Source organism: Panthera uncia (genome assembly GCF_023721935.1).
Source record: "Panthera uncia isolate 11264 chromosome B3 unlocalized genomic scaffold, Puncia_PCG_1.0 HiC_scaffold_1, whole genome shotgun sequence".
Classification (NCBI taxonomy): domain Eukaryota; kingdom Metazoa; phylum Chordata; class Mammalia; order Carnivora; family Felidae; genus Panthera; species Panthera uncia.
Window position 1 is genome coordinate 118,471,493 of NW_026057582.1, and position 24,278 is coordinate 118,495,770.

The 24,278-nt window shown below is 37.1% G+C and overlaps 1 protein-coding gene across 1 annotated transcript in view; it reads left to right on the forward strand.

Annotated features, from left to right (window-relative positions):
* Positions 1-23,271, forward strand: part of GABRB3 (gamma-aminobutyric acid type A receptor subunit beta3) — a 66,967-nt gene extending 43,696 nt beyond the window's left edge. Inside the window, exons 4-6 of the mRNA XM_049613941.1 lie at positions 7,849-8,001; positions 13,854-14,098; positions 22,910-23,271. Coding sequence (XP_049469898.1) covers positions 7,849-8,001; positions 13,854-14,098; positions 22,910-23,251 — 740 coding nt within the window. The 3' untranslated portion in view covers positions 23,252-23,271. The remainder of the gene's footprint in view (positions 1-7,848; positions 8,002-13,853; positions 14,099-22,909) is intronic.
* Positions 23,272-24,278: the final 1,007 nt, after the last annotated feature.

The following is a 24,278-nucleotide window of genomic DNA, read 5'->3' on the forward strand; positions in this document are numbered from 1 at the left end:
AACCTTAAATTCTAGAGGCAAATTCCCATTCTTTTTTTCCTCCCACTGATTTTTGTTAGAAGGATCCTAAGAGACAATTCATCTCTGCTTCCTAGACAAATACTAATTCTTCAGTCCAAAATGGTGGGACCAAAGCAAGCTTACTCTCAGTGCTAAATGAGAGCTTAGCTATCTCATCTTACTAATATGAAATCATTTTCCTTTAAGGGCTCCTGACCTATCAAACATGTCTCACCACAGAAGCCAGATATCTTCAGAAATTCATTGTCCTGCACTTCCTTTGCAAGAAAAAAATCAAAAATCTTGTCTACCTTTACCTTTTGAACTTAATTTTAAAACTACTGCACATTTTTTTAACGCTCAATGGTAAGAATTCTTAGATTATAGAATCCTGAGCATAGAAGGCACCATAGAGGAAGAAAAGGAAAGGAAGAAGCAGCAACTAGTATTTACGGAATGTGTATTTGGGGCCAGATAGTAAGTTTGTTACTTAATATAAATTAAGTCATTTAATTTCCAGTAAGATACATGTAATAGGCATTCTTTTTTTTTCTTTTAAGAGATTATCAAAATATAATTTAGATACCATAAAGTTCACCCATTTAAATTATATAGCTCAATGATTTTAATGTATTTACAGAGTTGTATAATCATGACCGCATTCAATTTCGGAATATTTTCATCAACTCAAGAAGAAACCTTGGGGGTGCCTGGGCGGCTCAGTCAGTTAAGTGTGAGACTTCAGCTCAGGTCATGATCTTGGGGTCCATGAGTTTGAACCCCACAACAGGCTCTGTACTGACAGCTCAGAGCCTGGAACACGCTTTGCATTCTGTGTCTCCTTCTCTCTCTGTCCCTTCCCTGCTCTCTCTCTCTCTCTCTCAAATAAACATTTAAAAAAATAAACCCTGTGCCCATTAGCAGACACTCCCCATTTCCCTCTACCTACCACCCAGCCTTGGGCAACCACTAACTTCATTTCTGTTTCTGTGGATTTGCTTATTCTGTGTATTTTATATAAATTGAGTCATACACTGTATGGTCCTTTTGTGACTGACTTCTTTCACTTAGCGTGATGCTTTGAAGTTTCATCCATGTTATGTCATGTATCAACACTTCATTCCTTTTTATTGCTGAATAACATCCCATTGTATGAATATATCATATTTTGTTTAACCATTCATCATTGATGAACACTGGGCTATTAACAATAGGGTTGCTCTGAATATTCATGTACAAGTTTTTCTGTAGATATGTTTCCATTTTTCTTAGGCATGTGCTTAGGATTGGAATTGTTGGATCATAAAGTAACTATATTTAACTCTTTTGAAGGACTATCAAACTGTTTTTCCAAAGTGATGGCACCATTTCATATTCCCAAGAGCAGTACATGAAGGTTTTAATTTCTTCACATCCTTACCAACACTTGCTATTGTCTTTTTTTTATATTGAAATATAATTGACACACAATTTTACATTAGTTTCAGGTATACAACATAGTGATTCCATAGCTCTATACATTAGACTATGTTCACAATTGTAGTTACCAGCTGTCACCATACAACTGTTACAATACCATTGAATATGTTCCCTATTCTGTACCTTTCATCTTCATTATGTATTCATTCCATAACTGGAAGCCTGTATCTCCCATTCCCCTCACCCATTTTGCCCACCACTCCCCCACACACACCTCTTCCCTCTGGCGACTAGTTTTTTCCCTGTATTATGGGTCTGTTTCTGCAGTGTTTGTTTATTTTATTCATTTATTTAGCTTTTTTTAAGATACCACATATAAGTAAAATCATATGGCATTTGTCTTTCTCTGACTTATTTCACTTAGCATAATACCATCTATGTACATCCATGTTGTCATAAATGCCAAGGATCTCATTCTTTCTTATGGTTGAGTAATGTGTGTGTGTGTGTGTGTGTGTGTGTGTGTCTGCGTGTCTGTGTGTCTGTGTGTGTGTATGTCTGTTTTCTTTATCCATTCATCTATGAATGGACATTTAGTTTACTTTCATATCATGGCTATTGTAAATAATCTTGCAATAAATATAGGGATACATATACATTTTCCAATTATTGTTTTTGTATTCTTTGGGTAAGTAGCCATTAGTGGAATGATCAAATCATATATTTCTATGTCTGTCTTTTGATTGTAGTCATCCTAGCAAGTATGAAGTGGTATCTCATTGTGATTTTGATTTGCTTTCCTCTAAAAAGTAATAATCCTGAGCATCTTTTTATGTGCTTATTGGATACTTTCTCCTGTGGAGAAATGTCTATTTAAGTCATTTGCGCATATTTAAATTGGGTTGTGTTTTTTTAAACCTTCTTTATATATTATGGATATAAGATCCTTATCAAATATATGATTTACAAATATTTTTTCGCATTCTGTGCGCTGTGGTTTTATTTTCTTATAGTTCGCTTTGCAGATTAATAGCTTGTAATTTTGATGAAGCATAACTTATCTTTTTTTTTTTTTTTTACTGTGATATTCTTGCCCTATTTCAACACAAGGAAACTGAGGGTTTGATCAGATAATCAGCTTACCAAAGGAATATTCCAAATAAACCATGAGGCTGAACCTAAACTCTTAGACACCACCACCCTTTGCTCCAGAGTCATGTGATACAATATTCTTGTTTTACTGTGGAGAATCAGAATGAGAATCATTGCGTATTAAAACAATCTGAAAACATTTTTCTCAAGTTCCAGTTCTATTTTTCCTCTTTTTTTTTTCTTTCCTCTTTCATATATGTTCTGCCCTTCATGGCTTTTTTTGAACATAAAATAATTAAGGTGACTAGTAATAGGAGGAAGAAAATTAGTAACACTATTTTGAGTTTTAGGTTGTGTTATGAAGTGAAAAAAGTAGATTATAAATGAATGAGACAGTGTGATAAAAAAATAAAAACTCAAGAGCAGCACTGAGAGCTCACAAAACTTTTAGGCAATGGTGGGAGAGCCCCTCACAGTGGCCACCTTAAAGAGGGAGATGCACATGTGTGTAGGTCAGCTCTGCTGCAGTTGCTAAAATATCAGCTTATTATTTTATGGACACATTTGAGTGGCTCTCTCCCTCCACAAAGGTGACATGATACTCTGTGTCGATATTTTTAATGACATCTTCAACAATATTAATGCTTTAGAGCACAATATTAAATTAGGCTAGATTCCGTACCCAGAGCCTTGGCATAACTTTTAGTGCGTCTAAGGAGAAAGGGTTGAGATCAGCATCTTCAATAGGTAGTTTTGCCAAGGAAGCCCTGAATTGGAACAATGCACTTGTGTTCAGGGACTGTTCCTCTCTTTGTTGGCTCAGCATCTACTTGGGAACCTGACCACATCTGCATTGGCACACAGGCTTTAGGGCTTCTGTGCCTTTCTGTTGTAATTTTTAAGCTTCTATTGCTGTTTTGAAGGGTATGTCTTAGTGTAGCTGACTCACTACTTCTCAACTTTATTAACCACTAGCTATGTGGGGAGTTTTCCCATAGATACAGCATACATCATGGCATTCACCCTGAATGTAAGGACTTTGTTTAACAAAGCTACAAAAAGACTTTATGTGCTCTTTAAGATGCATATCCAATGACAAAGGCCTTGACCTAAAACAGGTCTTAATATATCTTAGAACTCATGTTTATTAACATTCTGAGGCCTATTTCTCACGGTGTACTGAAAGGCTTTTCTTCATTTGCCCTAGTGAGTCTTTTACCTTGAACGCTCTCCTGATTCCCTGCCTGAAAAGAATTGTATTCAACCAGGAATAGTATCTTGGTTCAGATGCTATGAAACCTCCCCTGCATCACCAAATCTCATGCTCTAGAATATCTTTCTATCTCCAGCAAGACTCTTACTCTGTTTTACCAGGGCCAAACTGTATGAGTCTTTCTCTGACATGGATTAGGACCTAGATGAGAATGTAGAATCCTTTCTTATTCATTTGTTGTCTGCTCCCTTCACCATCCCCACCTCTGGGATTATGAGACTAGAATGTGTGGGGCATATGGTGAATGCCTAAAACTTTTTTTTTTTATTTGAAGTATCACTTCGGTTTCAATAAGTAGAATGTATTTACTATACAAACATAAGAAAGTGGAATATTTCTTAAATCTAATTTTTGCATTATGAATTCTGTTATTCTAAATTCTGTGTTATATCTTGGGAAATTTCCAGAGATCAAGTTATTTTAGGAATGAGATTAGTATTCCTTTCCTCAAGGTTATAATGATTTTCCAAATATTTGACTTTGCATTCATTTCATTGACCTCCCTATTACAGGGGGCAAGTATTCCCAATAGTGTTAATCATACTTCATTGCATAAGTATCAACATTTGCTTCTGTTGGGAACAATTTCCCTGAAGAAGGTGTACTTTGGAAAATATTAAGCAAGTTGATGTAGAAAAATGAAAGTTGGGCAATAAGATAGATTACATTATCACTCAAAAAAAAGTTACTCCTCTCCCCTGGGAAAGGACTAAACTCTCTACTCCAATGATATAAAGATTGACAGTAGGACTTGCTCTAGACAAGAAAGTGTAAGGGGGAGTATGTGTGGCACTTCTTCCATGGTGTCCAGCAGTGTTCCAGAAACAGAAAGCTAAGTGGATACACAAGAAAATAAAAATCTTTGTTTTAAGCTATAGAGATCTGGGGTTCTTTTTGTTATTGCAACATAAACCAACCTATCTTGACAAATACAGAAACTATTCCAAGTATAGTGGAGAGTGAGACATAACTGAAACAAGAGCAGCAAATGATTAAGTGATAAGTAAAGCCTGAGATTGCCATTAAATTTCAAACTAAGATCCAACAATGAATTTACTTTGGTAAAGATATTAAAGTTGCTATGGGAGTTCAAGCATTCAGTAAAGATGTTGAACGTTTTGAGTATTACACTTGCTAGAGAGTAACATAAATAAACCAAAATACTCCCATTTTTACGTATACAGATGTATTTGTTGATAACCTATGATAGTTTAGACATTTACCTAGGCATCATATTATATGAAAAATACATCACTTCACAAACTCTGCTTTAGGGACTGTACAACTTACTAAGGAAGATCCTGTCTTGATAAATAGTAATAATTTTATAAAAAAGAAAATAAAAAGGTAATCACTTACACTTTGAGGAAAGAAGGATAAAGGATTCATGGAAGATGTGGCATTTGATTAAGGTTTTGTAACGTGGGTAAGGAAAAACATTTCGTCAGGAGGGAGGAATGTGGGTGAATCAGCAGAAGCAGGAAATATGGACAATTATTTTTAGGTAGTGAGGACACTCTTTGAGCTAGAAAATGGTATTCTTAATGAAAAGATATAGTGGGAAATAAAACAGGAGTTAATTTTGGAAAATGTTTTAGAGAAACTAAAATTCCCAGATACATATTTGGACCTTTCTAGGAAGCAGTGAGCCATATAAGATTTTGAATATGGGTTGACAGCAAGTGTCCGTGCTGTACTTCAGGAATGTGTGGATGGAACATAGGGCCAGGAATCTGGAAATGGCAAGATGGGACTCTGACCCAGTTCAATGGCACATCATGCCAAGGATCCACATATACATAAAATGTAATGTAAAACAAAAATAGAGTATATCAGACCTATATCAAGGGAAGCTTTATTCCATTGATGGTGTTTGGAGGACTGGTTGATGTTTGTGGAACAAAAAACAGTGTGTATGGATGCTTTATATCAAACACTGAAATAATTATCAACCTTTAAAATAGATTTGTGATTAAATTTCTATTGTGAACTTATCTAAGATTAAAATCAAGTTTTAAAAATAACAAGGAAAAAATGAAATGGATAAACTCAACTATATACAAAAATTTAAGTGTTTATATGTCCCCTACTCAAGCCATTACAAATTTTAAAATAAACAACTGAAGAAATGCTTGCAGAGAATGCACGCAAGGATTAATGTCAAAAGAACTGAAATGAATAGGTAAAAAAAAGGAACAAAAAATGAGAAAAATGAATAAATAGTATAATCAGATCATATATGAGCTTATATACAGAAGAAAAACAAACATTTAGGAAGTATGCAGTTAAAGAGAGTAATTGGAAAGGACAAAATTTTCCCAAAGAAATTATCAAAAGTTATTTTTAAGAAATGTTCTGGAACATTGTCATGTTTACAAGGTGAGTAGGGAATTCTATAAAGTGCTCATAGTTACGTGTACACTGGTATGATTTTTTGACAAAGTAATTTGGCAATAACCATCAAAAGCCTAAACAATTCCTAGCAATTGCCTATGCCTTGCTAGGCAATTGCAATGGCCTAGCAACTCCTCTTTTGGCATTTTCATCCTAAAGAAACAAGTCCAAATACAGTGAAAGGACACTACGCAGTGATATTTAGAATAGTGTTTATAGTTTTATAAAAATGGAAATAATAAAAATGTGTTGCATTCAGGAAAATATTTTTGTAAACTAGAGTACATATGTATATATTTGAAGGAAAATTGGGAAGAATTTTAAATTGTGTTTATGAATAACTTGAAATAAGTATGAAAATGTTTATGCTATGATGACAGTATGATGTATGCGTTTGATCAGAGCTATGTAATAGAAATTATGCCCACACACACAAATGACTGGAGTAAATTTCCCACATTCTTATCCTTTAAGTGCTAAGTCCCCTTCTTCTTCTTTTCTCCTTTATATAATTCCAGCTGAAAATGTGGTTGATGCCAAAGTAGGAGCCTGGAGATAAAAATCTTTCATTTTCAACATAGAACTAATAAATAGTCATATGAGTGAGTCAGACTTCTTAGGAAAAGAATATAGAGACAAAAACAGAAAAATACATGGAACAAAGTCTGGAAAATTTGGGTGTGGTAGAATAGGAGCTTGTCAGTCTTAGAGTAGAAGGAGGTCAAGATGAGCGAGGTACTGCAATCTCAGGAAGGGAGCACCATCCATCAGTGATTGTGGAAGGGAAAGAGGCAAGGAAATGGATGATTAGAGAAGGTCATTGGGTTTTCACTGGTTGACCTTCCAGTAGCTTCACTAGAATGTAGATCAGGGAGATTTGGAACTGATAAAGTGGATGGTTGAAGTGGACAGGAGGAAATGGAGCTTACGCTCTCTTTGCTGCAAGAAAAGCAAAATAAAATGGAGAAGACAAATATAAAACTAAATGTGGCATAATCAGTGGGCAATTTTCTTATTCTGTAATTGTGGATATACTAAAGGTATACTGAGTTGGATGCACACATCAGATTAGCACTGGGACAAGATGCTTCTCTGAGGCTCTCCTTAATGCCTTGTCTGTGGTCAGAGTAGAGCATCGCAGTGTATACTGCCATCTTCTGTAAGACTGGGTCTGCATCTATGCCTCTGCAGCTCTCAGGGTACCCTTGAGATTCCTTAGTTGAGGGTCAGTAATTCAATGTCTGTGCACAGTGTTGCTCCAGATGGGCAGAAGGGACAACCGGTAAAAACCATTTTGGTCAATAAAACCTGAGCCAAATCTCCCTTATTTACAATGGAGAAGAAGGGTACAGCCATTGATGAAATAATAAACAAGATACTTGAGATGATTCTGCATTCTAAGCTAAAAACTTTCCCAAAGTTTCCTAGGGATGATTCTTAGCTGAACACTTAGCTTTAGAAGAGTATCCTCATCATTCTCTTAGAGACTGAAATAAACTCCCCTCCCAATTCTTCTATAAATACAATTAGGCAAACAGAAGCAAATTTCATGGGTCACCCCTTAGTTCATGGGCTTTTCAAATGCATGCTGTTGACCAATAGAGGTCAAAGCCAACTTTTTTTGTCTGCTATGTCTTTTCTCCTGTGTAATCTTTGTCTGTTTATCATAGGTGCCTATCCTCGGCTCTCATTGAGCTTTCGGTTGAAGAGAAACATTGGATACTTCATTCTCCAGACTTACATGCCCTCCATACTAATTACGATTCTCTCATGGGTGTCCTTCTGGATCAATTATGATGCATCTGCAGCTAGAGTTGCCCTTGGTATGTGCTATTTTTAAATGATATCTAAAATGTAAAGTAACCATGTCATTACAGTATTAAGGAAGTTCAAAAGCTATAGTTCAACTACAATTTTTTGGCATCATGACACTAGTCTTGCCCATAAAGTTACTTTTATCTTGAAATAATAATTTCATGCATGATTCCCTTGATGTGTTAATTTAATTACAAGGCTCAAATGTGAATTTTCATGTCCATGAAAGGGAAAATATGTTTGCTGAATATTTGCATAATAAAACTATTTTTGACACTAATTTTAAATCAAGGATTAACATCTCCTCTTCAAAATTGTTCTGTGGCCTAGAAAGAAGACTTGACTAATGGGCATTCATCTTTTTTAAGTCAGAAAAATAATCAAATATTATAGCATGTAATTGGAATTACATAATTTAATGAACATTAAAATATGTGATTAGATTCTGAGTGATTATTTGGAGCTCTAGTGATCTGTACTGGCCACTGGTCATTTGGCAATTGGATTGTTAGCTGATATGCAAGGTATTTTACAGGTTCCTATATCATTTGTTATATGTTTAGATTATTAAAAGAATACTATATATTATTTGTTTGTTTGTTTGTTTATCATTTAAACATATTTTAGTTGAGTATAGGGCTGAAGAGCAATTATCCAGTCCATCCCTCCTCTGGTAGGATTGAATTCAATTCCTGAAAGCAAAATTATTGCTAATACTTTTACAAATAGATGGAAAATAATTATCAATGCATTTGCTGGTAAATTAGCTTACAGAAAGCCATAATATTTCAGGGTTCCAGTTATCCCTCTTTCTTCCTGATTTTGTTTACCATCTTTTTTCCAGGACTTCAAGTTGAATGACATCTTTTTCCCTGGGAAAATGTGTGTACATGTGTGTATGTAGATGTCTAGTTTAGAATGTAACTTGCAGAGTTACATTCATGAATAGATTAATACATAGGAAATTAGGTAGCTATTCCTAAAGGTGTTCATTGAATAACAAATTGCTTTGAGAAGAAGAAACTATCAAAAAACTAAAAGTGCCATATTAATTATTATGTATGTTTAATGGGAATGGTGAGAAAAACATCCCTAAATCCTAAAAATCTGTAGGATTTTTCTACAGCCTGCAGAGGTTACCCTGTAACATAAGTCCTTTATGAAGGTTTTGCCCTTCTTCTTCTTTTTTTTAATGTTACCAGATTACTCTTTGTTAAAGTATTTTCTCTTCATCTCACCTGGAAAAACCAGACCTGCAATGATTTTGGACAGTCAGATCTACATTTTGCAGATCTGTTAGCTTATACATTTTCAGGGTCTCTCTTTAAGAAAAAGAATATAAAATAGACAAATATAAAATATCTAGGATCCTGCCCCAAGCCTGGAGAGGCTTATGCAATTGGAGACCTGAAGCTGAAGCTTCATGAGTTTCACAGTGAATCAGCCTTGGAGAATTTGTCATTATTGAAATAACAAGAGAAATATGAGTACCAAAGAACTGTAATTATCTGACATCAATATGAGTGAGGTGAGCTGAAAATGTGAATTTCTAAATTTTATAGATATATAAATTCTATAGCTCCTTAATTGTAAAATACTGACTTCCACAATATTAAACAGATACTCTATCTGAAGTGAGTTGTAGTCAACCCAACCTTATTACAGTATGTGAAAGTAGATTCCACCTTTTCTAACAACACAGCATTATTATTATAAACCTAAATCATCCTGTTATGGCTTTGCTAAGACAAAGGAATGGTCTGCCAGGAGTTGCTAAGGCTTCACCACTGGAGGAGCTCCAGATTCTGACCAAAGTCACAAGTCTGGGAGGCAGATGTGGGCACAGAGACAGAAATGAATGGGCATTTGCCAGTGTCAAGGTGAACCTGAGGCCTGGGGGTCTTGAAGGCAGCTGTGACCTTAAGGCCACAGCATCTGAGCAGATAAAAGTCCAAGTCCAGATCTCAAAGTAGAATACCAGTGTGTTCACTCCATCTGTCCCACCTTCTGCCTACATAGAACAGGGTCTCTGAGCTTGGATCTGCAGGGATTGGGAAATGTCACCTGGTTACCTTCAATAACTTAAGGAAAAGTATATCATAGGATCATGAACACTGAATGACAACACAATAATCAAGGCTGAACTTTACCAAATACTCAGGTGCCAGGTTCTTCGCAAGGACATTAATGAGGTTGCCTTATCTATTCTGCAGAACATCCATAGCACAGTAAGCAATGTTATTGCTCCCATTTTACAGAGCAGAAAAACTAGGTATGGAGCAGGTACATAACTTGTACAACATCATATAATATTAAATGTGAGAATAAAAATTGTAATGCAGTTAGTCTGACTCCAGTTCTCTCCCTTAACCGCTACAGGTGATCCCTATGGTGTCAGTAGACAGTACACACAGGAGTAATTTTGTCTATTACATTGTAAACACAAGGATTAAAAATAAAAAATAAAGCTAAGCAAAGATTATTATTAATTATTATTATTATTGAGGGATCCCTCAAAATCATTAAAATGCTATGTGCTCTAGTTCCTCTTTAAGAATATATGGCCATGGTATGGGGGCAGGCAGTTAATTGGAGAAATCCTCTTCCCACCCCATTCTACCTGTCTTGTCCTGTACCATACCTTTTGAAATGCCTTGAGTGCTGTTACCAGCATCCTAAATGATTGCACCATGATGAATGTGCCTCATTTCTAAGTGAGGTCTTAGAGGTACAGGTCTGTGCAAAGGGGTTTTGAGCAAAGATGTCCATGGCTCTGGCTCAGGATTCTTGGACCTACAGTTGTCTAGGGTTGTCTGTCTACTGAGAAGGGAAATGTTGGTCCTTCAGAAAGCTGTATTGCACTGCTGCTCTGTATGCTTCAGGATTTTATGCTTCTTCTGACCAGGGGCTGACTGTCTGATCTGTTGAACTGTTAGTGTTACAAGCATTCAGACTGCAAATTTGGGAGTTGTAATTAAATGGTCTTCCTCAAAATCCTGAGGTCCACTTATCACTGAATAATAGTACTTGTCCTTTTAAAAGTAAAAATTTATACTAAAATAATTTAGGCCACACTATTTTTATCACAAAGAAGAGAAAGAAAATATCTTTTGATTAAATGATGCAAATTATATTTTTATTTCATAGTCATTTTATAAATGCATCTTTTCAAATACAGTATTTTCTTAGCATAATCTAAATGAGAAATAATTTGAGGCTAACGATTAGTGTAAAGACTGAACAACTTGATAAATGTAAAAGAATATGGAAAGAATCATTCAGTTATCTCCTGTACTGCAGTTGGATGGGTCCACTCAAGGACAAAGGACAGAAGTTCAAAGCAAGGCTGTGGCTGTGGGTACTTGCCAGGAAACCAGAAGCTAATGAATAATTTATTTCCCTGTAATGGTAATAATAAATATGACTATTTGTTATTGTCAGTGTTAACAATGCCAGTTACCATTTATTAACATATCACCAATGATTTTCAGGCATTGTATTTAGACTTCACAACAGTTCTAAACAATGGTGTGGACCCATCAAGGCTCAGGTCATGCTGCTGGGAAGTGGCAGAGCTAGGCTTTTGGGGCCATGTGGCTGTACCATCCAGGTCTGTGAATCCCTACAGTCCACCATCATCCACAATATCTAGATAGGAAGTAAAATGATACAAAGAATTAGTAAACACATTGGCCTTTTAAGCTAAGAGCTAATCAGAGCCCAAATAGAGCACTCACCCCAAAACTGTACTGTTAAGGGACTCCTTGACCCTGAGATAATGGGCCCGAGCCAGGGCCCTCTCCCATTTTTCAGGGGCCACTTTTACCTGGCTGAGTGCCTGTGACATGTGCTGGGTCTTCTTATCCCTGTGTTCTTTCAGCCCATTCCTGGGATGTCCACTAAGGCCAGGGTCATATATGTCCATTCAGAATAGTCAACTGGAGAACCAAAGCAATGACTAAACCAAAGCATTCAAGCTTTCCAAATACATTTGAAAGGAAAAAAATTATGGCAGCAACATTACAAAATTTTTGAATAATGATGAGAACACCTAATTTCAGAGAGTTTGCATGGTGTTTTCACATTTATTTGTAAACTGTAATCATTCCATTGCCATTTTCAAATTTTAAAAGTCCCTAGGTACACATGATGGTACTTTAAAGGGTAATCTTAAAATATTCTGACATATTCAATTTCCATGTATTACATAAGCTATCATGATTTGCAGTTATATATAAAAATAGTTTTCAGTGCCTCAATTCCCTCCTCTACTTTTAATAGCAGTTTAGAGATGGGTGGAAGGAAAGCACATGCTAGTGACAGAAGATCAGGCTTTATTCCCTGCTTTCCAGATGGTCCTGAGCAAGAGGAGATCTGTGGTCAGGAGGTTCTCTGTGTGGGATACACAGGATGAGGATGCCTACCTCCAACAATAGGATGGAAATCTAGAGGGCATCAAACTAAGGTTCTTAACGAATACAAACCCTACACTGGAGAGTTGGGTGAGGATCTGCGGACTCAGATGCCTTTGGGCAGAATCATATGTAGAGGTGGTCTGGGCTCTGCCGTGTATCTTAGGAACACTGACCTCTCTGGCCTGCACTGTCCCCTGGCCTCAGTGACATCTGTTTTTCAGGTTACTGTGGCTGAAGGACCATGGCTAAAGCTTTACTTTCAAAAGTCTCCTTTTTGAGGGAAGGCATGACATAGCAATGAGGAAGAAGTGTTTCCATTGGGTCCTAGAAGACACAGGGGGTATCTCATTCAGTGGCACCAGTTAAATAGGTAGATAAGAGCACTTTGGAGATATCTTTCTTCCTTGAGACTTCTTAGTATTGTAAGAGAGAGCAAGTCAGCTGTAATAGTTACTGTCCCACTAAGAAACAAGCAATCCATATCTTTCTTGCATGTGTGGCTTCACTGTGTTCAACAAACTCTGGTTTTTCACTAACTGACATGTCCCCTCCTCTCTACGGCTTCAAATTATCCATATGAACTCTTTGTAGAGAAAAACATGTCCATTGCTATGGGAGAATTGCAAAATATGGTCCTTATATGTTTTGGAGACTGGACTTGGCTCTGTTGGGCAAAAACTGAGATCATTCACATGCTACTATGTAGAGAAGTCAACATAATGACATAAAAAAGGAGTGATGAGGATCTGTCTTGCTCCAGAGTATGGCAAGATTCAACACTTTGAATACAATCATTATACCTTGATTTCACCAAGAATGTTCTGAGAAGCTTATATAGATTCTTAGTTAAGGAGGAAAATACTGTGAGCTAATCTCCCCTCAGGAGCTTCCCTGAAATACTCCTTTCTTTTTGAGCTCAGGACTGGATCATGTTCATTAACAGTTTTGAAAATCATTGCCCCATCCCCCCCTTTTAAAAAGCATTATAGTAAGAATTGTTTTCTTCTGACAGGTAGGCCCCTGTGACTTCACTAATGGCCATAGATGACCCTCGTCCTTGATTCATCATAGATTCATTCTTCTTGAAAGCTCATTCAGACACTGAGAGAATTTTATGTTAATTTCTGGTTTCATTTTCATTCTTTTTCCATCTTTCATAAAAAGCACATTATCTTTTGCTGTCTACACAACTCTCTGTATACCCTGAATTCCCTCTATCTATGGGCCAAGTACCATGTGGTAGTGCCCTGTGAGGGAATAGAGGTGTCAGCTTCTTGACCTGACCTGCTGCCCACATGACATGTTTCATGCTCTTTTGCTGATTGTCCAATAATATTCAAGCTAATATCTCCAACTTTTTCAAGCTGTTTGAGAAAATACAAAAGTGAAAAGTCAGGAATGGAGCAGCAAATTTGCAGCCTCTCACACTTCTGTTTCTTTTGTAGGGATCACTACCGTGCTGACAATGACAACCATCAACACACACCTCCGGGAGACATTGCCCAAAATCCCCTACGTCAAAGCCATTGACATGTACCTCATGGGCTGCTTTGTCTTTGTGTTTCTGGCCCTTCTGGAGTATGCCTTTGTCAACTACATTTTCTTTGGAAGAGGCCCTCAAAGGCAGAAGAAGCTTGCAGAAAAGACAGCCAAGGCGAAGAATGACCGTTCCAAGAGTGAAAGCAACCAGGTAGGCCCTCTGCCAGCTTGACCACTCACCAATCATGCCTATCACAGACCCACCTTGCCCCCTACCGCTCATCTGTCTAACTACAGTTACTTATATGACCCTTAAATAGGAATTGTGTGGCTTGTTGTTTATGACCTGAAATGTTGCTCCTGCAAGTCACTGAGTTTTATATAAAACCAAAATTAGTAAAAAAGCTAGAGAAGCCATATGCTTCTAGTTCTCTGCAAAAAGAACAGAACATGTGAATACCATGTGGAGTGGTAGCCTGAACCTGACAGGCAATAGCATTTTTCCTAAATGTTGCCTTATTCCTTTAGTGATAAAATTACAAATTTGATTATCCACCATGCCACTGTTCTTTTACAGTGTGGGCAGGCCCCTCTCTCATCTCTGTCTGGCTTAGGTCCTAGTTCAAGGTCCTTAGTGTAAGGTAGGAGCCATGCTCTTCCAAGGGCTCTCCTCCATCTGCACTGGTCCTCCCCTGTCAGTGTGTTCACAAAAGCCAGAGCCTGGCAAACCCAGATAGCAGTAGCCAAGGAGGGCACATTGCTTTAGGAAGCCTTGGGCAGTACACTCCAAGAAAGATCATAAATAATGTCCACCCCCTCCAGCTCAGCTCAGTGTTTACATCCTTCCAGTTACAAAGTAACTTTGTAATTACATGTCATTTCAGTTTATTTTTTTAATAAAAACAGTATGTCATTGCAATTATAAACAGTACTTTGAAGAAAGTACATTATCATTTCTATATAATTTTTGTCTTTATCTTTCTACCTCTTGCATCCCATCAAGTTCTCAAAAATATATTTCTCCTTGTTTACATGCTGGGCTTGCTTCTGCATTTCTTTATTATTTAATTCTTCTTGCTGAACTTAGTCATTTCTCAAGTCTGTGGTGTTTCCTTGCTTTTTACAGGTTCTTAGTGCATAATGGGTCTGTTTCTCAGAGGAATACAGCAGCTCTTTGGAGTATTTGCTGTGTCCATAGCTCACTGGTGGCCCAGAATAGGTTCACAAACATTTATGAATGAATAGAGGCAGTTAAATGAATGTAAATGGCTCCCGTCATTTCAGCAAAACATAAATAAGGTTGGTCAGAGAAACCCAGGATCTGTGAAAAAACTCAGGCTTCCATAAGCAAAATTATCCTGAACTTCTTACTGAAAAATATACTTAGTATCACACTGTTACATTTCTAAATAAGTCTGCATCTTACTATGAATACACAATATGCTTTGGTCATGCTGTTTCCAAGGAAACTGGGATTCATCACATCATTATTGTTTCCATCACACAGATATACAGACACACATACACATGCAATGCTGTTTTCCAAATTCCCTCATAATTTAAACAGATTATAAATTTGTTTCTTTCTTCTAAATGAGATGGTTTAGAACAAACCAACACGTCAAATTGTTGTGCTACAGAAATACCTTTTTGAGTGTGAAGCTTAAAATTTAAAACAAAAATACCTCTAACATCCACAGAGAGAAATAGCAGAATAAAAAAAATATTATATGTTGGATATGATGATATAAATCAGATGCAGAGGAAAATTTTGTTTTATTCATAAGACCATTTTTATTGTTTTTCTAAAAATTTGTTTTCCCAGAAGCTTTTTTAAAATCTTTACATGTTCATATTTTTAAAAATCTATGATTGTAGATCAGCTGTTAAGGTTTCAAGTTGGCATACAAATGCACGGGTACTAGTTTTAAATGCATATTTCATGTTCTTAAAGGCAAGCATTAAAAATTCTTGCTGACAACACCTAAGAATTTAGTGATAATTTTTAGATGGAAGTGAATATCCCAAAAAGCTTATATCATGTGATGTGGATAACTTAAGGGAAAGTGAGAAAAGAATCATAAACTTCATGCAAAGCAGAAATAGCTCTATGTACTGGTCAACACTTTCAAGAGTTATTTGTAATTATAGTTATTCATTTATTCACTTTCAGTAGTATCTCTCAGGATTGCTTGCTAATGTGGCCATCAACAGCCCAGGGAACCCCCTCTGTGTTATAAATGGGAGCCCTAAGGGTCCAAAGGCTGTACCTTTCCTTGGACTGAAAGAGGACACTGGGCTGACCACAGGAACTTGCACTGGCATTGTCGTTCTGTCTTGTAAGTGATGTCAGGGAAGTACCCTTAGGAATTCTGTAGGTCACCAAGGAGGGATCTGTGCCACCAATGGCTTTCCTTGGGATGATGGTGTTTTTGTCCTTAATATAAACCATGAGTAGATTTTCCTTATATTCAGTGGTTGTACACTATTTTAACTTAGTGGTTGATTCATGAATGCTCAAAATGTTCATGTATTCACTTAGTTTCTCCTCAGATCAGTGGTGCAATGTAAATTGTGAACTTAATTTATTTGTGCTTAACCTCCTTTCTTTCCTGAATTGTTTCTATACTCAAGAGTTAGTCTTTGGTTGTGATGTAGGTATTATGGTTACTAGCCTTGGATATTTTGCAAGTTGACCAATTGGTATTTGAATTTCATGAAGTGGCAGAAAGCCTGAATTCCTGCCAAGTTATCAGAGCTGTAGACTTGACATCATTCCTCTTACTACAGAGCAAGATTTCTTTCCTCAAATGACAAATACTTTTTTTATTTTTCTAAAATTACAGTATTTTACTTATATAGAAGCATGAAGGTAATTAAAGAATGAATATCAATAATATGCCAATTTGGTGACAGATTCTAGAAACAAATGAAAATCCCTCTGTGATATATTCTGCATGAGATGTTTTTCACCTTTGAATATTTGTGCCTGTCAAGGTTATAAACAAGAAGAAAAACTATGTTGAAATCAATGATTCTAATTATCTTATATACCAGACAAACTCTTCAAAATATGGAGTATTCATGAAATGCTTTAAAAAAATGCAAGTCATCATCTGTCATTCTAGATAGGACATTTTAGTCTTGTGTTTCACTCACAACTTACATCTGTTTTGAGATTTAAATTTTAGATGATAGAAAAAGATTAACATCTTTTTGGGACCTATTTGTTTTAAATGCTTGGTTTCCAAGATTTAACACATTTTAATAACTCTTTAATTCTTTTAGAAAAAAAAATCTTCTAGTAATTTTGTTGGAAATGTTCTACACATTGGTTTACTTTAAATATAAATTATGCAAATATAAAACTATAAGTCAAAAACATCCAAACTAATTTACACTAAGCTCTTATTATTCAGTATATGTTCAAGTTACTTCCAACATTATTGTTTCTGTGACAAGTGTTCACCCACTCTGAAAGAGAAATAATGAAAAATAGTATTGATTCTTGAGACCTACCTCATATGAGTTGTGTCTTGAAACAGCTGCAAGTTAGCCATAATTCTTCAAAGCACTCAAGAGCACTCTAATTTTGTAAATTATTGATGATATTGGATTTGGCTTCCTTCAAGGTAGATTTCCTTCACTAGAGTCAAGGGCACAGGCTTAGATCTCTTACCTCATGAAGTCCTTTCACAAATGCACAAGACTGGTCACAAGGGACTTGAAAAGACAGGATATCAATTCATATAAATTTGTCATGAAATCATGAAAAATCAACTCAACATTCAGTTGACCTTATTTCTTGTGTTTTCTCCACTCGCTGGGTGCCTTCCAAAATCACTCTGCACGTTATTATCTCTTTGTCTTGGATTCCCTCTTCCAGAATCCCTTTCTTCTTCACATCTTTCCCTCCTTCATGACTGACTCTTCTCCATGACATTGTCCCTGATTTTTTTCTACTACTTGTTTCCATCCTGCCTCTGTCACTCCCCTCTTCTAGAAGTTGGTTTTGTCCCTGTTCTCCCAACTTCCATGGCACATGCTCTGTACTTGTGAAATGGCATGTCACATTTCATGTGGCCACCATGTCTTCTCTACTAAACAGCATTTGCTTCTTTGCATCTACCAAAATATTCACACCATGGCTCAGACATAGTAAATGCTCAATGGAATATGTGTTCATAAATGGGTGATATTTGTCATTAATTTGGTTCTGCTGCTGTGGTGTGTTTTTTCACTTTTCTAACGTGAGGAGATGTTTCATAAATGTATCTTTTAAAAGCCAGGTGAAGCTGAGTCATTAGAACCATCAACACTCATTAGAATTATCATGTCACAAAATACTCCCCTCCCTTCCTTTAAGAAAATATTCATCTTTATTTGGTATTTCATTCTACAAAGTCATTATTTATAATCTCCTAAATTTTGATAAAAGGAGCTTTTCATATGGCATTTTTTGTAACTAAAAAGAGACTGTATTGTTGGCAATTATTTAAAAATGTGTTTAAAGTTCATTATGTAGTATTCTTTAAAAATGTGCTTGTTGATTGTTTGAGACTCTCACCTGGTAGACGCCTTAAGGGTAAGAATATTTTTTGTCCACCTATTAGGGTGTCTCAACTAGCACAGGACATGGTATAGAGCAAATATAGAGTAGATCTTTGCATAAATGATCCCAAGAGTCTGGACTCTTCATGTGCATGTCTCCAGTGAGGCATCCACCTTCCTAAGTAGACCACTGGCCTTTTTATCTCATGGTTTTGTTGTATTTAAAATATTATGTAAAATGGAGAGAACATCTTTTAGAGTTAAATAATGTTTTCTGTTTTCCTACCTTTAGGAAAATAATTTCAGCCCTCTGAAATTCTAGTTAACATATAGTAAATCATATATTATTATCGAGAAGTATAAATTCCACATGAATATCTTAAAAAAAGGAAGCATCTTCCACCTTTGGTTATTCTGTGACTCACCTTTAGATAAATTTTGTTTTAAATACATCAGCTTACTATGTAAGAAGTTGTATTTAAAATGTTGAGTATTTAAACAAACTCTAATTGAGATAATCTGATAAATAATCTCAGTTTGTTAAATCTGTTTAAGTGATAACTTAATATATTTTCTGTCATAATTCAAAGTCAGGTATTTGGTAGGATATCACACCTATTCAGTTCAGTATTAAAATACACTGAAAAAAAAAAAAAAAAACAGGATCACCCTGACTGACTCCCGTTATAGAAAAATACACCCTGAGTGAGCCAGGCAGTTCATTCATCATCCTGTTCTCTCCTGTGTGGCAAAAAGCACTATGGAAGGTGCTAGAGAGAGATAAAGATTACTAAAAGGGTTCCCTCTTCTAGAACCCTTCTTTGAAACCTTCGTATAAAGCCCAGCTCAGCTAACTCTATGCACTTTCCTCTCTGCTGACTTTGGATCTAGCTATCTATAGCTTTCTAAGCAGGTTCAAATCACCCCTTTCTTAGAGTGTGACTACTTGCAGAGAAGACATGCTGCTACCCACTGGGCTTTCCTTTGTTGTCCCTCCTATTTCAGCCACATCTTAATGTGCCTCTTAGGCTTTGCCTACCACATTCTCTTCCTACAATAAGAGACTGTCTCCCAAACCACTGGAGGCTTCACTGATCCTGAAGATAGCCAAACCGATTTTTGTTTTTGTTTTTGTAAGGATTTTACTGCTAACCATTCCAGGGCAAGATAACAAGAACAAATACAGAACACATATCCCAAACTCCTACAAAGGTCTAACATTACTGGTACTTTCAAGATACAAACCTTATTCAAATTTTTCCCTCTACTAGATTTAAAAAAAACAAAACACAGAACTCTAATGTTCTGTCAGTGCTGTCCCTCCCCCCAATAATGGGTCTAGAAGGGCCTTCTCCCCAGTAGCTCTGGTATTCCTGTGGTCCATTTGCATCTCCAAGCACCCCCAGGCTAGCTGTCTTCCATTCTAAGGAGACCATGGATCTTCATGGTCCCTCCCTACTGTGATACTGCTCCCCCTTCAGTTCAGAGGCATCACTGAGGAAAACAGTGCAGCCTGGGCTAATTTGTGCTCATTGCTGCTGCCCCCTATACCCCGCATGGGCAGTATGAGCATTTCTGCATGGAGCTCAAGAGGGGCCAAGAGGCCAGGTGGGAACAGGATGGCAGGCAACTCTCCACTCCTTTTTCACTTTCTTAACTGAAGAGTTAAAGAAATGAGTTACGATGGCAGAGCACCACTGCTGTGCGGACACAGCATATGTTGGGAGTGCTGGGGTTTGTTTCAGTGGCATGAGGAGAGTATTACTCACAGCTTCTTGGCATTTCTCCTTGAGACTGCTCTAAAGGAAACAGAAACGAGTGTGGTGCACTCCAACAGTGGTCCGTCTCCTTACCCTCTCCTCTCAAATGTGTATTTTACTTTTTACCTTGAAGCTTGGGTTGTAGTTCAGAAATATGTCATCTTTCCACCTAGAAATCACTGTTACTTTTTATTACCTGGAAGGTAAATTTGAAATTCCTTAATGTGACTTGCAGAAACCCTTAATGGCTTGACTCTAGTGCGTATTCCTGTTATCAACAGGTATATTTCTTTATTATATTAGGAAGATGGTAATGACAGCAATGAGAATGACCATTGTCCTGTCAACCATGAGCTTAGCATGTGCCAGGACCAATTCTCACCAAGACTCCAGTCCCACTTAGCTAGTTTGCCTTTCTCAAAACATTTCAGTCACGCTTCAAGCCTTTGCTTGTGATTTTTTTTTTTCTGATTTTTGCCTGGAAAATATCTACTCATTCTTGGAGGCCCAACTCAAATGCATTTCTCTTCTGAAATCTTCCCTCTTCCTTCCTGTAGTAGTTTTGATTGCTACCCCAACAAATTACTACAAACATAGCCACTTAAAACAGCACCCAGTTCTGTTGGTTAGAAGTCTGGATTCAGTGGGGCTTAGCTGGGTTCCCTGCTGAGAGTCTCAGGAGGTTGAAATCAAGATATCTGTGGGGCTATATTCTCTTCTCGAGATTCTGGGGATAGATCTCTCCCCAGACTCATGCACGTTGTTGATCATAGTTTCTTGTGGTTGTAGGAATGAGGCTGTCAACTGGGGCCAGTCTTTGCTCCTAGAGGCTGCCCCATTTCTTCCTATGCTTTCACTGCAGTGCCTTCTATCAATAGCAAACCCCATTCTTCTCCCACTGCAAATCCCTCTGCTCTCACCTTCTGCTGCATCTTCTTTCCCTTCTGTTTCCAGATGGAGAAAATCCTCTACTTTTTAATTTTTTTTAGTGTTTATTTATTTTTGAGAGACAGAAACAGAGCATGAGCAGGGGAAGGGCAGAAAAAGAGGGAGACACAGAATCAGAAGCAGGCTCCAGGCTCTGAGCTGTCAGCACAGAGCCCAACATAGGGCTTGAATTCATGAACTGTGAGATCATGACCTGAGCTGAAGTTGATATTTAACTGACTGAGCCACCCAGGTGCCCCAAAAATCCTCTACTCTAAGGGCTCATGTGATTAGATTGTCCCTCCCCCCCGAATAATCCAGGCTAATCTTCCTATTGTAAATTTCATAACCTTAAATAATGTTTGAAATGCCCCTTTTACATGTAAAGTAATATATTCAAAGGTCTGGGGAGTAAGGGGTGATATCCTGATGACCACACTTCTTCTTCCCTAGCCATAATTGAATGGTACTCCCAAACCATGGGATAGGTATCACAGAGTCTATTTTGGCACCTTTGTGCCAGAGCCTGAGTGGCCCCTGGATGTTTGCAGCCCTTCCTGTGTCTGGGTTACCTTGGTGTCTGGGGGTCACCCCACCTGTGGTCTCAGTACTGCTAAAAGTTCTGCACAGGCACAGACTTCATTTAACACTGAGTACCTCTTCTTATTGGGAGTCTTCTCTCCCCACCTCACCTCCTTCACATCTAGCATAATGTCTTTAATGAGATTAAGGAGTATACAGAAGAGAGGAACATGCAAATTAATATGTCAATGAATTATTCCTCCACAAAATGACTAATTTTGTGAAAGCCTCATAGAAGTAGCTATAGATGCATAATCTAGCTCTAGAAGAAATGGTAGGCTTTCCACAAAGATAGGACAAGGAAGATGGACTTCCAGGCAAAGAAATGAAGATAGCTGGGGAAACCTCAAGCATGCTAGAGATCAGTGACACCCAGGGGACTGTGGAATGGGCCATGTGGTCCTGAGAGGGTTTGGCACTACTCAGAGAAGGATTATTGTCACACTCAGAAAGAAAGGACTCCACTGGCAACCCCTAGCCTTAGGCATGTTCCATGAAAATTTCATAGAAACAAACAGACCATTGATATCATCAAGAAAGGTCTGAAGCTGTATTTAGTACAGAATAAAATGTTATTTTAAAGTTTGTCTCCAATGTGGGAGGGACTTTCATCTGTCTTAAATACAGCCCTTAAAAAAGAAACCTCCTGTCAGGATCAGGATTGGGCAAAGAGATCATATTAGGTAGCAGTCTGTATCTACACCCATCAAAGTCATCAGGAGTGTCCATTCATCACAGGACTATTTGATTGTTTCTCCACAGTAATGTGAATAGTTTTGTACCATCATAAAAGGGGACAAGGTAATTTCTAAAAAAGAATGGGAGAGTATAGTTTACATCCAGGGTCCAGCTGTGAAAAACAGTTAAAATACCTGAAATAACATATTGAAAGGGAATTTTACTCTAATTTTGTCTTCACTAAGGACATGTATCCATAATATGAAATTTCAATTTAAAAAATCCCCCTTTATTTAACCTTCTCACATAGAGTGAGGATTTTTAAATTCAAGAAAATAAAATCTCTAAACTGTAATTATGCCTCCAAAATGACACTTTCCACAAAAACAGTGCTGGGTTTGACAAATGTGCAATTTCTCATAATGTACGTGACGTGATTGCATGGCATAAGTCTGCACTGTGTTTGTATATGAAAATTAGATTCACTGGTATGCTAGCTAACGATGTGCACTTTCTTCAATTAGGTGGATGCTCATGGAAATATTCTATTAACATCACTGGTGGTTCACAATGAAATGAATGAGGTCACAGGCAGTGTCGGTGATGCCAGGAATTCAGCAAGACCCTTTGACAACTCAGGAATCCAGTACAGGAAACAGAGCATGCCTAGGGAAGGGCATGGGCGACACATGGGGGACAGAAGCATCCCGCACAAGAAGACCCATCTACGGAGGAGGTCTTCACAGCTCAAAATTAAAATTCCTGATCTAACCGATGTGAATGCCATAGACAGATGGTCCAGGATCGTGTTTCCATTCACTTTTTCTCTTTTCAACTTAGTTTACTGGCTGTACTATGTTAACTGAGTGACTGTACTTGATTTTTCAAAGACTTCATTTAACACTGAGTGAAATATTACTCTGCCTGTCAAGTTTTTATACCTGTACACACACACAGACACACACAAGCAGACACACATATATACATACGCAATTGTATATATATGTGAACTTTCTCAGCATATATATAAAATACACGTGTATATGAGGATGTATGTGTATATGTTTATACACACAGGTATAAGTACCCATGTGTATGTAAAACAAATACACATACATATATACATTTTGCAGCTATGGACAATTTAACACAGGATGCATATTAAAGAAAGTCATAGTTTTTTCTTTTTTAATTGAAAGGGACAAGCATCGTCTAAATATTATGCCTTGAGAATGAGGGTGTGAAACACATCATCCCAAAATATGTGTTTTATTATCATAAGTTAGATGTTTTAGTTTGAAAATCAGAATGAAAACTTAGTTAATCTTCAAAAATTCATTCAGTGGTATTGCTAGTTTAAAATGAGTCACATACTTCATATAGTTTCTGTTTACTAAGCGAAGGCTTTTCAGCTTTTTTGGTGATGGGGTTTGCTTTCATCAGGCACACTTTTTCTGTAATGGTTTAGTGGATGAGATGAGCCACTGGTGTGTGCTCACCTGTTGTCTTAAATATAGATAGATCCCACGTTGATGTCTGAAACATCCATCTTTAGAAAACCCATCAGGAATGGATGGCATCTCATTGTAAGTACTCTTAATGTACAGTGTATTTTTTTGTTGTTGTTCACTTGGAGTGGATTCAGCTTACCTGTCATATGGGAATACAATGGCATGTTTTGGCAATGTTTAGTTGACATTTCAATCACTGAAAATGTGCTCCACATCTTGTATGGATTTCTAGGCCTGATCTAACAGAAAGCATAGACGTCTCAGGTTATTTGTTACTCTAAGGTAAAACCATCTAGGATGATTTTCCCCCTTGTCTTTACGTTATCAATCACTCTTATAACATTGTATGTTAATATGAAGTATATTTGCATAATATGCATAT